We start from the raw sequence: 16,201 nt of genomic DNA, 5'->3' as shown, positions 1-16,201 counted from the left end.
CCCTGTCGCTCTCCCCTGCCCCTCCCTCCTCCCCCTTCTTCCCACCCCGTTGTCCATGTCCATGGGTCATTTATACTAGTTCCTTGACTAGACCCTTCCCCTTCTTCTACTCTTGAGAGTAGTGTTTGGCTCACAGCACAGTTGAGCAGAAAGTTCAGAGAATTCCCGCATATGCCCTGTCCCCACACAGAGACAGCCTCCCCGTTATTAGCACCCAGCGCCACAGTGGTACATTTGCTACAATTGATGGATCTGCGTTGACACATTCGTATTGGCAGCCGTCCGTCTCGAGAGACGATGGTGTAGCTTCTTAAGAGTCTATCTGCACCGCCGAGAATGGCTGTGCAGTCCGACTCGGGAGTGACACGGTATCTGTCTCCTCCCGTGTTGAATCGACATCTTGCGATGACGCTGGAGTGTCCTCTCCAGTGAAGCTGAAGCTACAGAGCCTGGGCAGGGTGATATGGAGGGTCTGCTGTTGCCCATGCAGCAGACCCCCCCTCTCTTCGCAGCTGAAGGGTCCAAGGGAAAGACGGAGTCAATACAGCTTGGCTTCAGGTGCGCCGCAGGAGTTGCCGGTGTTGACTACAACATCAAACCGCCTTAGGGACTCCGGCTCCGGATTTTCTGTCGGGGTTTACTCCCTTAGCCTTTCCCCTGAAGAGGTATGCCGCAAGGGAGCGGAGGTTTTTTGGAGTCAGAGTTTTCCTTCTCTGATGTGCCCTGACTGGAAGATCGAACCAACGACACTTAGCTCGCAGGCCGATGCTCAATCCACTGAGCCAAACCAGCCAGGGTTCGTTGACACATTATTATCAGCTGAAGTCCACAGTTCCTATGAGAGTTCATTCTTGGTGGTGTACACATTCTGTGAGTTTGAACAAATGTATAATGACATGGGTCCATCATTATAGTGTCATAGAGAATAATGTCGCTGTCAGAAAAACCCCCTGTGCTCCACCTATTCACCAGTCCCAATGCACACGCCTGGCAGACATGATTTGTTTTTTTACTGTTTTCATGGTTTTGCCCTTTCCAGAATGTCATAGAGTTGGATGGGTTGTGTTTTAACACTTGGTAGGCTTTTCATGTTTACGTTCTAATTTTCATTTGTGCCTCCTGACTTCCTTCCTTCGCTTTTTCCTCGTGTAGCAACTGCGAGCAATAAACTGCAAGGGGACCCCTTTGTCAGGGGGGGAAGTCCAGGCTTCGTGTCGGGCCTCAGCTACCTGGAGCTGGACAATCCTGCTGGGAATCAGGAACGATATTCTTCCTGGGCAGGATCTGTGACTGAGCTTCCCCAAGTCATCGAACAAAAGGTACGTGACGCTCTGTTTAAAGCAGCAGAAAGCAGCCATGTTGGTGGGCACTGGGAACATGAGATGAAATCAAGGTGGTTCAACAGAGAAGATCGTAATCGGCATTTTCGGAATCCCAGCTTATGTTTATATGAGAAAAGGAATGCATGCACAGTAATAAGAAACAGAAGGCTGATTATCTTGTATGTCCATACTTCAGTTAAAATGTCTTGTAAATCCCAAGAGACATTCATGACAAAATTTGCGTTTTAAGGTTTTGCCCTACATTTGGTTGTTTTCTTTGTTCCCTGATGCAGGGGAGCTATAGATTCTTCCAAGAAGAAGGAGTTCAGCTTGTTAGATTTGTCAGATCACTTGTCTTGCTGCGGTCATGGCTTGCAGGCTCCTGGAGTCATGTAAACTAAGCTGGAACCAATGTGGCTGGCAAGACGTTAGGGTGTTTTATTGACCCAGTCAGTGCTCTGATAATGCCACAAACGTGTTCTTAAAAAATCAAGGGCGAGGCCAAATTGCACAATGAAAAGATGACAGGGTTTATGGGGAAAAGAGGGTTAGGGACACAACATTCCAAAATGTAATTTGTGACACTCATGGAAAGAAAAGATGGACACCAAAAAATTAAGAACCTAACCCAACCCAGAGGCACAGGTCTATACATGTTACATTGTGAAGAAATGCGTGCACCATAGGAAGTGTGGCACGGTGCCCCGGAAAAGATCTGGCGCCTGCTGGATGCTGGAGCAGTGACAGCTTGTGAGCTGTGAGGTGGTAGGAGAACAATCAGAAATGACGGACGGTTGTACCACCGAAAGTAGGTGGGGGCAGTTTCCACACAGGAGGTGAGCTAGATGGATGTTCCACGTCTGTGTTTGTGTGTTTTTTGTGTTCCTGTGTGGTTTGGTTCCGTTGTGTCCCATTTCTTGTGCATCCTGTGGACAAAATCATATGTAAGAAAAAGCAAAATTTGTGTGGTGTGCTTAGATTGTTCCTTAATATAACGACCTCAATGGAACAAATTCATATTTTCAAAACAAATGCTAGAGAGAATTGATTCTATGACCTGGTCCCTGCCATGGGCGTCAAGCAATGGCTCAGGAGAAACTTGACTTTCAGAGATTAAGAAATGTGGACTCGTGTTATTAAAAAAATTACAATAGCTTCTCAAGTTACCCCCTAACACCATACTGCACCCACCTGCCCCCTAGTAAGGGTGATGGGGGAGGGGGAAATTTTCCTGGGAAGTCTCATCTTAAGGTGCCATTCGTCAAGATTCAAAGTGGCTATTTTCTTTGTCAGTATCCCATACAGATCTTTAAAAATGCTACATTGTTGATTAGGGAAAGGCAGATGTCCTTTTCCATTTTCAGCTATGCGCTTTCCACATAGGACTGTCCCTGTCATAGCTAGCTGTGCAAGCTTATTAGCTGGACAGGAAAGGGAGAGAGAAGGCAGAGGCATTTCCCAGCTGTCTGGCCACGCGGTGCCACCCGGGTCAGCCGAGCTCGGGCAGAGATGGGGGGAAACATGACCGACTCCCACGTAATCACAGTTGTGCGCCGCAGCCCACGTGTACTGACTCTCTCCAAAGCCAGCAATGTGCGTCTTTTCCTAATTCTGTGCTCAGCGATGTCATGGAGGTAGCCCGGAATGAGTCATGGTGACAGTAGTTACACTGAAGAATGCAGCCAGTGCTGCAGATCAGAGCCTTTTGGTTCCTGGCAGAGCAGATTGTTAAAGTCAGCCCGTCCATCTGTGGTCTCGAAGTGTCGGATGTACCCAAAACAGAGCAATAAATTTCTTCGGGCAGAAGGAGTAATGATCTTCACTTGAGAGACATGTCAAGTCTCTCAGGGTCAAGATTTTTCATTTTAAATTTAATTACATGTGTTTCTTTACTGTAATGTGAATGCATTTCATTTTCTTCTGTTGTCTGCAGGGCTCGCAATGTATTGTCTTCAAAATAATCTTTCAATAACTAGAAAATTAACGTCCTGTTGGTTTTTTAAAAAATAAACATTTATGCAGGCACACAAGGTACCAAAAATATTCCTTCCCTAGCTGGTCCTAATTTTTCCCAGATTTGTCTTGCAAAGAAAGGAAATTGCTTTTTCAAAACCTTGAACAAAAAAATAATTGGAACTAACATAAGAGTGGCGTTTGATTTTGTTTTAATGGGGGTTGGGCTTAAATGCCAAAAGGAAAATGTTGTCGCCTAACGTTCTGATTTCTGGTGGTGACATCTTTGCCTGTACAGCTGACACCTTTGTATGAGCTGGTAAAGGAAGTGCCCTGTGCCTCGGTGAAAAGGCTCTACCTGAGACGGGCTCTCGAGGAGTACCTGGATGAATTTGACCCCTGCCATTGTCAGCCTTGTCAAAACGGCGGCCTCGCCACTGTGGAGGGGACCGAGTGTCAGTGCCACTGCAAACCGTACACATTTGGTGTGGCCTGTGAGCTGGGAGTCCTCGTACAGGATGAAGCCGGTCAGTATGCCGGATTTTCTTTTTTTTATGCTGGACCCACGGGGAAGAAGCTTCCCCTCCACTCCCTCTGGCCCCTGAGGTTGAGCTTCTTGGTGTGTGGACAGGAGGAAGCCTCACGGGCATTTCAATCCAGTATCTCCCTCCTTGTTCCACTTCTGGATTGTAGATCCTGGGGCCAAGGCCCATGACTATCTCCACTTTTCTCTCTGAATTGACAGACCTGCTGTGCTCACCCCATTTTCCTTCCTGCGTTAGACTCGATTAGTGCCCCAAACACCTTCTATCCCTCCAAAGTCATCTCGTTAAGGTTTTGTTGTAGCGTAGGTCCGTGGAGCTCGGGTTTGCATTGCCTAAATTTTCTGATGGCATGCTCCTTGAAACATCTCTATTTCTATTTTGTATTCTGTCCCATCACCCAATTATTCACACGTTTGTTGACCATCTGCCACGTGCCCCACAGTGTGCTTGGCGCTTTAAGCACTTTAGTTCTGGGCTCTGTGGAGTTACTTTATGGGTAGGTGAAGTATGAACCAACTTGTGTGTATTTACATGTCTTTCTCCTCCAGAAAGCTCATTTCTTATGATCAGGACTGATTTCTTTCTTTATTTCCAGAGCCTGACATAGAGCTTGATTTTATAGTTACTAATAGATGTTTGCTAAGTGAATAAATACATGATGCTTATAGACACGCATCAGGAAGGCGTCCTTGCCACCAGACGCCTCTCCAAGGGGTCTGTCCTGGTAAATTGAAATTCCACCACTCTTTATGGCTTGGATTTCCAGGTTTTTTTTTGTTTGTTTTTTGTTTTTTGATAAAAATGGAAGCTCCCCCTGCTGGTCAAGAAGTGGAATAGCAAGCATAATATATCAAGCTATTGTTACCCCCTATTGATATACTCAGCAGGCTTTATTAACTCAGTTTCTAATTACCGAAGAAAGCATAAGGAAGATCGGGGGGAAATATTACACAAATTAGTTTTGGTGGGTGATGCTGAGGCGTGGGGTGGAGTAAGGGATAAAAGGGGATAAGGTTGCTCAGGAGAAATAGCTAAGGAGCATAGGGAACAGTAAACACACCCATCTACGGTCAGAAAAAAAAGGGCTTTGGGGAATAGTTTCTGAGGTGAGTTTCTCACTAGCAAAGCCACGTTTTTAGAAGAGGGGTCAAGTTCTCTCTTGCCTCCCTCAAGGAATACGGTGGGGAAACACTGAGAGAACCGTGAGTCACGCATCAGCCCCGAGGTGGAAGGTGCCCGGGTGGGCTGAGGAGGTGCTTTCTGTAGGACACTGTTGGGAAAGGTCCCTGATAGGCGGTAAAAGCATTTCCCCCGCCTGTGCGCCTCCTTACTTTGTACGGTGCCGGCCCGTGGTTGGCAGCCTGAGTACCCAGTACACTATGTCCTTCTCACGCCCTTCCACTGCCCTAACAATAGGAACTTACTTACTTGATTGGGAGACTGTGGGGTGATGAAAGGAACCTGAACTCAGCCGTTAGATCAGGTTACAGTCTGGATGTGGCCCTTAGCAGCCATTATAGCGCGGCGCATGGAATTCAATCACTTTGGGTTCGATTTCACACCTATCAAGTAAGAATGGTAATTGACCCCCTGCTCACATGGATTCATTCGTGTGAGAAGTAAATCAGTGATGGAATGTATGTGCTTTGAAAGTGCTTTGAAACGGTTGTAAAATGATCAATAAATTTAAAATATTACTGCGAGACGTTTGGGAATGTAGCCTTGGTATGGACAGCCCTGGGCAGCGTGCAGAGACCGTCTGGGCCCCGTGGAAGACCTCGGTGAACATGGAAGGTAGTAGGTCCCCAGGCGGTCCTCCCCCCCAGTGACCACATGAGCAGGGAGCTTAGCACTGAGCTCTGAAACCTTCCTCTCCAAGTACCTTCTGACCAACCTCTCCCTTACCTCCCAGGGAGGGTGGATGGAGGTTGGAACTGCTGGTCCTCCTGGAGTCCCTGCGCCGAAGGAAGGAAGACAAGGCGCCGGGAATGCAGTAACCCGCCTCCCAGCGGGGGCGGGCAGTCCTGCGTTGGGGAAGCGACAGAGAGCAGGCAGTGCGGACGCGAGGACGAGGAGCTGCAGCACCTGCGGTAACGGGGGCCAGGCCTGCTGGCGGGGACAGACACTCGCGGCCCGCCACCGTGCGCGCAGACAGCGCGATGGCTGCTACCAAAACATGTGAAAGTCAAATGGACATCTGTATCGGTGACAGCTTTGCCCGTTAGCCCTGGGTCAGTTGAATGACCGAGGCATGTCGTGGCCACCTTGCACTCATGTTCCAAGTTTTCCTGACGTTGTTACAAGAGGCTGGGGCCCGGGGAGGCAGTCTAGCCCCGGAGATGTGAGCAGCAGCATCGGCATTGAGCACATTGAGTAGACAGGCCACCTCCTTGCTGTGTGACCCTGGGCAAGTTACTTGCCACACCTCTAACTTTAAGATCATCATAGTACATAAAATGATAATGGGATATTGTCAGAATTAAAAAAAAGATTAAGCGTGTAAAGTGATTAGTCCAGTGCCTGGCTCAGAGTAAGCATTCAATGATAGTTGGATTACTTTTCAGAAATCCCTCTCCTTTGTTTATTTATTTATTTATTTAGGATGAACTATAAGGCCAGATGCTTGAGACGGCTAATAGCTTTTCTTAAAAAGTCAATGCATTTTTATATAAGGAATATCACATTGCAATTCCTTCCACTAACCTAGTTCCTCCTGAGTTGGAGTCGTAACATTCAAGTTAGTCCTTTTGCTGAATGCACAATTGTCTTCTCAGTCAGTCCACAATCCTTTCAGCTGGGATGCTTTGATCTCTATTTGAATATGAACATACTTCAAATGTAGGAGGGTGCTGGAGTCAGGGGACGTTTCTGGGAAGATGGTTACTGAACAGCAAGTGGGGTCCTGCTGCCTGCCACTACCCTCTAGGAAAATTTCCAGGGTCAAGGATTTGGTGATAAAGGAAAGGAGTCTTTATTCAGAAGCTTCGCAATTTTGGAACAACAGCTTTCTACATGCATTAGTCACTTGAGCCTATCAATTAAGGCTAAACTCTTCAACTTTAAAAATTTTTTTTAAATTATATTTTATTGATTGTGCTACTACAGTGGTACTGATTTTTCCTCCTTTGTGCCCCTCCATCCAGCACCCCCCAGTCCCTCAGGCAATCCCCCAACCATTGTTCATGTCCATGGGTCATGCGGATAAGTTCTTTGGCTACTCCATTTCCTATACTGCACTTTTCACCCCCATGGCTATTCTGTAACTACCTAATTGTACTTCTTAATCCTCTCAGCTCTTTACCTATTCCCTGACCACCACCCCCAATCTGGTAGTCATCAAAATGCTCTTCATATCTTTGATTTTGTCTCTGTTTTTATTGTTTACTTATTTTGTTTTTAGATTTAATTGTTGATAGATTAGTATTTTTGCCATTTTATTGTTCTTAGTTTTGATATTCTTTTTCTTAGATAAGTCCCTTTAACATTTTATAAAATAGTGGTTTGGTGATGATAAACTCCTTTAGTTTTTTCTTGTCTGGGAAGCTCTTTATATGTCCTTCAATTCTAAATAATAGGTTGTGCCCTGGCTGATGTGGCTCAGTGGACTGAGTGCCAGCCTGCAAACTAAATAATAGGTTTGCTGGGTAGAGCAATCTTGCCTGCAGTTTTCTGCTTTTCCTGACTTTGAATATTTTTTGCCAATCCCTTCTAACATGCAATGTTTCTTTAGAGAAATCAGCTGACAGTCTTATGGGAACTCTCTGTAGGTAACTAACTGCTTTTCTCTTGCTGCTTTTAAGATTCTCTATCTTTAACCATAGGCATTTAAATTATGATGTGTCTTAGTGTAGTCCTCTTTGGGTCCAACCTGTTTGGGACTGCGCTTCCTGGCCTTGAATGTCTATTTCATTCACCAAATTAAGAAAGTTTTCTTTCATTATTTTTTCAAATAGATTTCCAATTTCTCGCCCCTTCTCTTCTCTTCCTGACATCCTTATGATGCAAATATTGGACTTCTTGAAGTTGTACCAGAGGCTGCCTACACTATATTCATTTTTTTGGATTCTTTTTTCTTCTTGTTGTTCTGATTGGTTGTTTTTTGCTTCCTTATGTTCTAGATCATTGATTTGACTCTTGGCTTCATCCATTCTACTGTCGTTTCCCTGTAAATTGTTTTTTATTTCAATTAGTGTATCCTTTGTTTCTGACTGGGCCTTTTTTATGCTGTTGAGGTCCTCACTAAGTTCCTTGAACATTCTTATAACCAGTGTTATGAACTCTGCATCTGATAAATTGCTTATCTTCATTTTGTTTAGCTCTTTATCTGGAGTTTTGATCTGTTCTTTTATTTAGGCCATCCATGTTCCTTTTTCTCCTCATTTTGGTAGCCTCCCTGTGCTTGTTTCTATGTATTAGGTAGAGCTCCTTTGACTCTGTGGCTTGGCACTATGGCCTAATGTAGTAGGTGTCCTGTAGGATCCAGTGGTACAGCCTTCCCTATCACCCAAGCTGGGTACTCGAGGTGAGCCCTCCATGTGGGCTGAGTACACCCTCCTCTTGTAGTTGAGACTTGGTTACTGTTGGAAGATCAATGGAAGAGATTTACCTGGGCCAGTCAGCTGCAAGGATTGGCTGTGACCACTTATCACCAACCTCTGCCTTCTGTGAGGAATCAGGTGTGCAGGGGCAGGATGATGGTGGTGGTACTGACACTGTCTGTAGCTGTCCACTGGGTATGCTGGTCATGGAATGTCCAAGGTGGTGCAGGCCAAGGTCAGCCCCCACCTGTGCTTTGCCTGGGGCCACCCTGCCTGAGCTAAAAAGCAATCTGAGATGGCTGCTACTTGTGCTGGGCTTGGAGATTCCCAGGTGAAGCCAAGCTGTGAATCTAGGCTGGCTGCTGCTAGTGCCGGACCTGGGGCTCACTGAGGCCAGCTGTTGCTTGTTTGAAAGGATTTAGGAAGTTGTGAAGCATGAGCCAAGACCAGTCATTCATATGGAAAAGTATCTTGGGTGGGCCCATAAGTTGGGTTGGGACAGAGTCTCTGGGATCTCCAGGGTGGGTCAAACAGTGTTAGCCATGTTGATGGAGTCTCAGATATGGCACCAGCTTGCCAGCTCTGTGGGGAGAGGGTTTAGAAAATGGACAATGGCTTCTGCTCACCTTGATGCCAGACACTTCAGTTCTTCCCTTTATGCCGCTGGTGCCTTTCAAGCTGCTACCCTGGTGCTGGAGCTCAGAGGGGGTGAATCTGAGTAGGGGGGTCTGTGTGTGGGCTCTTTAAGAGGAATTGCTTGGGGCAATTTTCCCACCAACTCAATCCCCACTGGCTTTTGCATCCAGAAGTTGTGGGGACTTATCTTCCTGGCACTGGAACCCCGGGTTGGGGAGCCTGGCATGGGGCTAGGACTCCTCGCTCCCAAGATTCTGTAGTTGTTAGACTTCTATTCACCTAGATTCCTGAGAGTTCTGAGTGATAGTTGTTCTTATTTTAGTTGTATTTTTTATGTGGTTGTGCAAAGAGGCAAGCCATGTTGACTTATGCCACCATCTTAAATGGAAATCCTAAACTAACTCTTTAGTTACAGCTTTAATCGTTGAAGCCTGTCAATGAAAGCTAACCTCTTTAACACCTGAATTATCCTATCACTTACCCCTGTTAGTTTTAATTATGTTATTTCCATAGGGTTAATTTACAACTAAAACAACGTAAGATACAAAAGCTACACAATTTTGGACAAATGGCAGGCTTCTTTCTGCCTCAGAGGTAGTCCTCTCTAGAACACCCATAGAAGAATAACCCTGCCGCCCTCCTCCTGACCAGCCTAATTCTAGGCTACACCCAGGTTTTTTTTTTCCATCCACAATCCATTCAAAATACCATCCGTTGGGAAATGCAGGCAGTTGTAGCATGATCATCCAGGCATCCTTGAGGAAGAGAAAGAACCAGTGAGTGAGCCTGAGAGCCCTTCTTTTATTTCAGAGTTTCTTGCCCATAATTGCGTGTGTTCAGGATGTGTTCAGCTTCTCAGTCAATCCCTTCCTAGACCTTTTACCATTGCCTGGGCAAGCTCCCCCTGTGGCCCCTCCCTACTTCTCCCCAGTGAGCTGATCAGATCTCTCTGTACCGAGATGAGTTCTCGGACGAGACCTCTGCCCACCAGACTATTTTGTCTGTCTTTAGACTGAGAGCTTGACAGAAAGGGACAACAGAAGGAAAACAAACAATGAAGGAATATTCACTCTTCTTGGTCTCAGAGGAGGAAACATCTCCCCCTTCTCCTCGTACAAAGAGGATATGATGATCAGTCCTTCACGTTGCTGAGTTTCCTCGGGGTGTAGTCAGAGTGTAACGAACTGAGTTTCAAAGAAGGCAGCACTCACCGGCTATTTCTCATGCTTTCCCTCAGATTCCATGTCTGTGGAGTGGAGATAATACTGGCAACCCATTGACCTCAGAGGCACTATTGAAAACCATTGTTTAATGATGGGTGTCATTGCTATCACTGTTATGGCCATGGGCTCCCTCCCCCGTTGGCCTTGTGAGATGTAGAAATAGCATGATTTTAAAAGCCTGATTAATTAATTAGACCTGAATCCAGCCCTGGTATTTTTTTTTTTTTTTTACCTCATAACATTGGACAACTTATTCAAATTCTCTGAGAGGGAGAATTTTCTCCACATAATCTTATAGGTTCAGTGAACGGCAGTCATGCACCTTTATAGAGTGACCCAAAGTCCCAAATACATAGTAAAAATTCAGTCATAAGTCTTATTATTTTGTGTTACTTCTCTTGCAGGATCACTAACTCTAATTACCTTATTTTTTAATATAGAATTAATTCTGTGTTAAAAGAATTTCAGTATCAAGTAGCAGGAGAAAAAGTAGGTCTACAAATTACATAAAGTAGGTGTGTTGTCCAATGACTTATTTATTTTTCTTTTCTTTCTGCTGTTTTTTTTTTTCTACTGACTTAGTAGCTATTTTTTGCAAGCCTGAGTTTATGTTTGAGTTGTCTATGTCTATCACAGGTAGTGGTCAGATATTTGGTCCTGACAATGACAAAAATATCACGCCAACGTAGTTATGTGAATGGAATCCTTTCAGATGCAAATGAAAAATTTGCTGTGGTTTAAAATGTTGATCACACGGTGGAAGTTTCTCACATTAATTATATTTTGTTTTCTTTCCCTTCCAGATTGCTTGAACCGCATTGCTTTCCTTTGCCTTCGGGACCAATGGAATTCTGTCCACCACCCCCTGCCTTGGACCATGGATTTGTCCAAGTTGGTTACAAGACAGATATATTTTCCCTTTACATATACTCTTTGCTTCAAGTCCCACCTCTCTTCTGCTGTCATGATCCATGTCCTTCTCCACAATGAAACGGTGCTCAAAATATTTTGTGTGTGCATCTTGGTTTTAGTGATGGGGGTTTTAGATCATGACTTTTGTTCTTTGGCCCAAGGTGATTAGACTTCTGCAGAAGGCAAGGTAAATCAATACTGCTACCCGATGAATTAGAAGTGTAATCGTGCCTGAGGGTGGCTAAACATTTCCATTCCCACTAAAATAGAAATCTATAAGCAAGTTCTTAAAAATGAGGATATTCCCTATTCTTGCCATTAAAAGAAGCCTTTTTCTAAAAAGTTATTTTTCATAAATATGGGGTTTGTGATAAAGTATTAGGGTTATTCCAGGAGCTAATCAGACATTTAGCCAATGTTGGTGAGATATGGGTCATTGTACTTCTGGAAATTTTCTTGTTCGTGAAGGAACACAAGCTATCTGCTACGTGTCATTCTAGGGAATACTCTTGGCTTTGGGACCCTGTTAATTTGTGCCCTTCTCACTCCTTGTTATGATGAGGCTTGGGCCCCAGACCCAGTAGCATTTCCTCCTGGCTCACATGGGAGATGGAGATGGGTGCATCTGGGTGCCGTGTGGCCAGCCTTGCTTTCTCCACAAACAAGTTTGCCTCTCAAATGGCAGGCCCTAGAATATGCACGCACTGAGATTTTGCTGACATTTTCCCAAATGTATGTACTGTTGGGAGATGGAAGAGCACTGTGTGTTTGTGTGTGTGTGTGTGTGTGTAGAGGGAGAGAGAGATGAATCTAGTATTACTAACACTCATATTGTCCCACTATAGTCACCACAATCCATGAAGTTTCTGAATGTAACATATGATCAGAGAGTGAGGTCAAGCAAGCTAATATACTTTAGCAAACCATGAGTCTTGTCCCAAACTCCAGGGCATGTGGTGTCCTGTAAGGAGCCCACGGACTGACTATAGCAGAGTCACCCAGGGCCTTAATAATAGTAGTGGCCACTTGCCCCTTGTCCTTCATTTTTTCTCATTCTGTAAGCTTAAGGTAGATCCTGGGAGTCTATATTTTTCTAAATTGCTACTAACAGTTCTCATATCGAGCCAAGTTTACACACTGCTGAGTTCAACTCTCCTATACAAGGTCCCTTTTGTAAGGCCCGGGAGCTAGAACAAAAAGCAGATTGAGTGTTCTTCTCCACTTTCTTCAAACCTCCATAGCAACCTGGGCCTCTGCTTCCTAGCAGCTTCCATGAAGGAGCCAGACCAGGCTAGGACTACCAATGGGAAGAAGAGGGCACCATGGAATCTTATTCTAATGCCTGCAGCCTAGCTGGTCCAGCTCTAAGCCCTCTCCCAAAAGAGACCCCAAACAAGCCTGATTGCCCACTCTAGGCTCAGACTTCTGTGCTTTACTAAAAAAACTTATCTCTTGGCATTAGAGGCTGATGGCATGCCCTTGAATCTAACCCAGTCCAGCAGCTCTTTCCTTACAGGGTGGGGTGGGAGAAGATCAACATTATGCTTCCTCCAAAAGTCATCAGGGGGAAACTTGACTTTCATGAACATACCGATGGGATTTGAACTATCTGTCTGTTCATACCGGCATTCATCAGGCAGTATTCCCAATGAACAGCCCCTACCACCTTACCATGGAAGATTCACTGACAAGGACGTTTCCAAAATCTGACAACAAACTGCCTTTAACTAAAAGTATAAGGGAAAGAAGGCACTTGGGCAGTGTGTAATATAGTAATTTTAGTAGAATGTTTAAAAGTACAGTGCTTGCTATTTTGAACACAATCGATAAATTATAGTAGTGACATTAATGGCTTTATTTTAGTTGATGATGGGACAAGTGTTGCTGGTTGGGACTATAAACAAAAATATTTTTGTAAATAATTATTAAATCAGTGATTTGAATGTTGGATGCCTGATGATTAAAAGAAAGCATGGTTTCTATATCAAATATATCTAAAGAAACATTTTGGTAATGCAAAATAGGCATAGTCTTTCCTTTTCTTTTCTTTCTTTTAGGGTGAAGATACTGTGTTTCCTGTTGGGAAAAACATAGTGTATACCTGCAGGGAGGGATACTCTCTTGTTGGAGACCCCGTTGCCAGATGTAGAGATGATTTACAGTGGCTTGTTGGGGAAATGCATTGTCAGAGTGAGTGGCCTTGGCTGTAGTGTAAAATTTAAGATAATACTGTGCAAGAGAATGAATCAAGATAAATAATTGCTCATCATGTGCCCCCTGTCTTGACTTCCCTTATCTGAAAGGCTCATATGATCCTAAGTTTCAGGAGTGCCTTGAGGAAGCCCCCAGGATTCTCTGGTTGATAGAGCTCCTGGTAGGTGCGGCACATCTTACTGCAATTTTAAAGTTTCAGGGACCAATTAGAATTGGCCAGGAAGCTCTGTCTTGGCTAAGGTCACCAAGGCATCCTCTGAAGTTCAATCACTAGGAGTGCGCCAAATCAATACCACAATCAATCTACGTCCTTACATGTTCTGGATCTTGTTCTGTTCCGGTGTAGGCACATTGTGTTCCTTAACAGTACTCTCTGGCTTCCATCTTAGCTGCACTGCAATAGAATTTTGCTTGCAGATGGACAGACAGTGTAGAGATATATTTTTCCTATATCAGTTGGCCTGTGCAATGGAAGGAATGCTTTAGTGAACACAAGCACATTTTTTCTCTTGCATATATGCCTATTGGTGAAATTTCTGGGTCATGGGGTACACCTACATTTAAATTTAGAAGATGCTACCGGTCTTCCATGTGATCATTATCAATTTATATCCCCACCCAAATCTAAGAAGTTAAGATTGCTCTGTATCCTCACTCACACTTAATATCATCTGTCTTTAACATTTTTTAGCTATATGAGTGAGTATGGAGTAATATCTTTTAATCTGTATTTTTTTTCCTGATGAATAGTGATGTTAAACCTGTTTTCACTTGTTTATCGGTCATTTGGCCATCCCCTCTGGTGAAGCAGCTGTCCAGTCTTTTGTCCATTTTTAAGATTTGTCTGTCTGTTTTTTTACTGGTTTTTAGGACTTCCTCTCTTACTCTTTGTCTGTTTTTCTCTCTTGTCTTTCTGTCTCTGTCTGAAGTTCTTGAGCAGAAATCACTGAAATGGATTATAAACATTCCCTAGCTGGGAGTAATAGAGCCCAAAATTGGTTCTATGAAAAGATTAATTAGCTACTTCTGCTTGAAGAGCTTCTTTCCATTTATTGTGAATCTACTGGTGAAAAACTGCCCCAGCCTTTGCTCATCTTAAAATGTTTTTATTTTATCTTCATTTTTGAAAGATATTTTTATTGGGTAATAAATCATAAGGTAGCATTTATTTTCTTTAAACTCTCTAAGATTTCATTCCATTGCCTTTCACTTACTGTTCTATTTCGGTCTTTGTTTTTCAGAAACAACTCTGCTCCAATGTGCCCTGGTGTGATTTTTTTTTGTCTTTGTGCTGGTGGATACTCCTAGCTGCCCTTGAACCTGTTCTTTAAGGTTCTTTGTCAGTCGTAGAAAATCCTTGACCACTGTGTTTTAAATATTGCTTCCCATTCTTGCTCACCCTCCTCATGAGACACAAGTGATACATTTTTAGACTCTCTATGTTATATATATTCTCTTATTTGTTTTACATAATTTTCTTCTCTGTGTTTCATTCTAAATTTTCTATTGAGCTGTCCTACAGTTTGTTAATTCTCTGTACAGTTGTGTATAATGTACTTATTTTTTCAAATCTTATTTCATTTTATTAAAGTTGTGTGCAATTGTATCTTTGATTTTTTTCTTGTGTTCCATTTGTGTGGTTCTTTTTTTCTTTTCTTTTTTATTGTTGGTCTATTAATGTACTTTTAAAAGCTCTACTGAGTTCTTAATTTTACTTTCCAATTCTAGATATTCCATTTGTTTACTTCCCTGTACTTTCTAATTCTCTGTTGAAATTCTCTATTTTGTCATTTATTTTTTCCCAACATGTTAATCACAGTTATTTTGAGGTCCATGTCTGTTAATCCCATTACCTGGATCTGCTGTGGGTCTGCTTCTATAGTCTTTTCATTTTATTTTGGTCAATTCTTATCTTTTTAGACTGTTAGATTAGTTCTGATTGAATACTAGACTTTGTATGTGAAATATTAAAGAAATAATTTGAGGTTCTAGGTGCTGTTATCTTCCTTGAGAGAATTCGTTTTGTTTCTGGCAACCGGTGAGGATGGTTTACACCCAGTTTGCCTTTATTCCTAGTGTGTGGCCGTTAATGGGCCCCAACTGAAATTGTGATCGGAATTTCTACTTAGGTCCCTTCTTTTTGACAGGACTGGGCTCTAATGTTTTTTTCAACTCTTAGCCCCGTGAGACTGCCTAAAACTACACTCAACTTTTCAGCCTTTAAGCTGCATTTTTCTCCTCAGTGTAGCAGCCTTTCAACATTTTTTCTCCCAAATTTGTAAATACTTCAGGGCATGACCAAATGTTGTCATCACCACTTTAGACTTCCTTTCTCTGTGGAACTTGAACCTTCAAAACTTGACGTGTGTCTTGTATCCCCAGCAGCAGACAACACACTTGGCAAAATAGAGGTGCTCAGTAGATGCTGTTTTGAATGAATGAATGGATTTTCTGAAGAAAATGGTGCAGAAACAGAGCAGTATTTTGTAGACCATTGTCCATTCGAGAGATTGCCAAGATTTTTTTTTAAATTGTGAATTCTGACTTGCTTTCCATCACTATGCATGCTTCCCGTTTTTCTCCTTGCTGTTTTTTCAAGTAGAAAATTTGAACCAATTAACTAATCAAACATGAAAGAAAAGTGATGAGAAACCAAAAAACATTTCACACTTTTATGGTTGCAAGTTTGAAGACAGTTCTTCAAGCATTTCAGAGTGTAAAATATCCAATTGGATTACATGCTAATGACACACAAATGAACACAGTTTTGGGAAAATTCTAGTGGGACTTAATCAGACCAGAGAGATAAGTAGCAGCTGTGAAAAGTCTGGTTTTGACAGCAGGTCAGACTGTAGGGC

The 16,201-nt window shown here is 43.3% G+C and overlaps 1 protein-coding gene across 1 annotated transcript in view; it reads left to right on the top strand.

Moving 5' to 3' along the window:
• C7 (complement C7) overlaps nucleotides 1-16,201 on the top strand; it is a 52,276-nt gene that overhangs the window by 25,782 nt on the left and 10,293 nt on the right. The window contains exons 10-14 of the mRNA XM_090276146.1: nucleotides 1,153-1,319; nucleotides 3,574-3,802; nucleotides 5,733-5,910; nucleotides 11,021-11,108; nucleotides 13,187-13,319. Of these exons, the coding sequence (XP_090132272.1) occupies nucleotides 1,153-1,319; nucleotides 3,574-3,802; nucleotides 5,733-5,910; nucleotides 11,021-11,108; nucleotides 13,187-13,319 (795 nt within the window). The remainder of the gene's footprint in view (nucleotides 1-1,152; nucleotides 1,320-3,573; nucleotides 3,803-5,732; nucleotides 5,911-11,020; nucleotides 11,109-13,186; nucleotides 13,320-16,201) is intronic.

This window comes from Furipterus horrens, unplaced genomic scaffold (genome assembly GCF_987537825.1).
Source record: "Furipterus horrens unplaced genomic scaffold, mFurHor1.1.pri manual_scaffold_5, whole genome shotgun sequence".
NCBI lineage: Eukaryota > Metazoa > Chordata > Mammalia > Chiroptera > Furipteridae > Furipterus > Furipterus horrens.
Note: the sequence above shows the minus strand (reverse complement) of the source record. Positions and strands in the feature narration are given on the sequence as shown.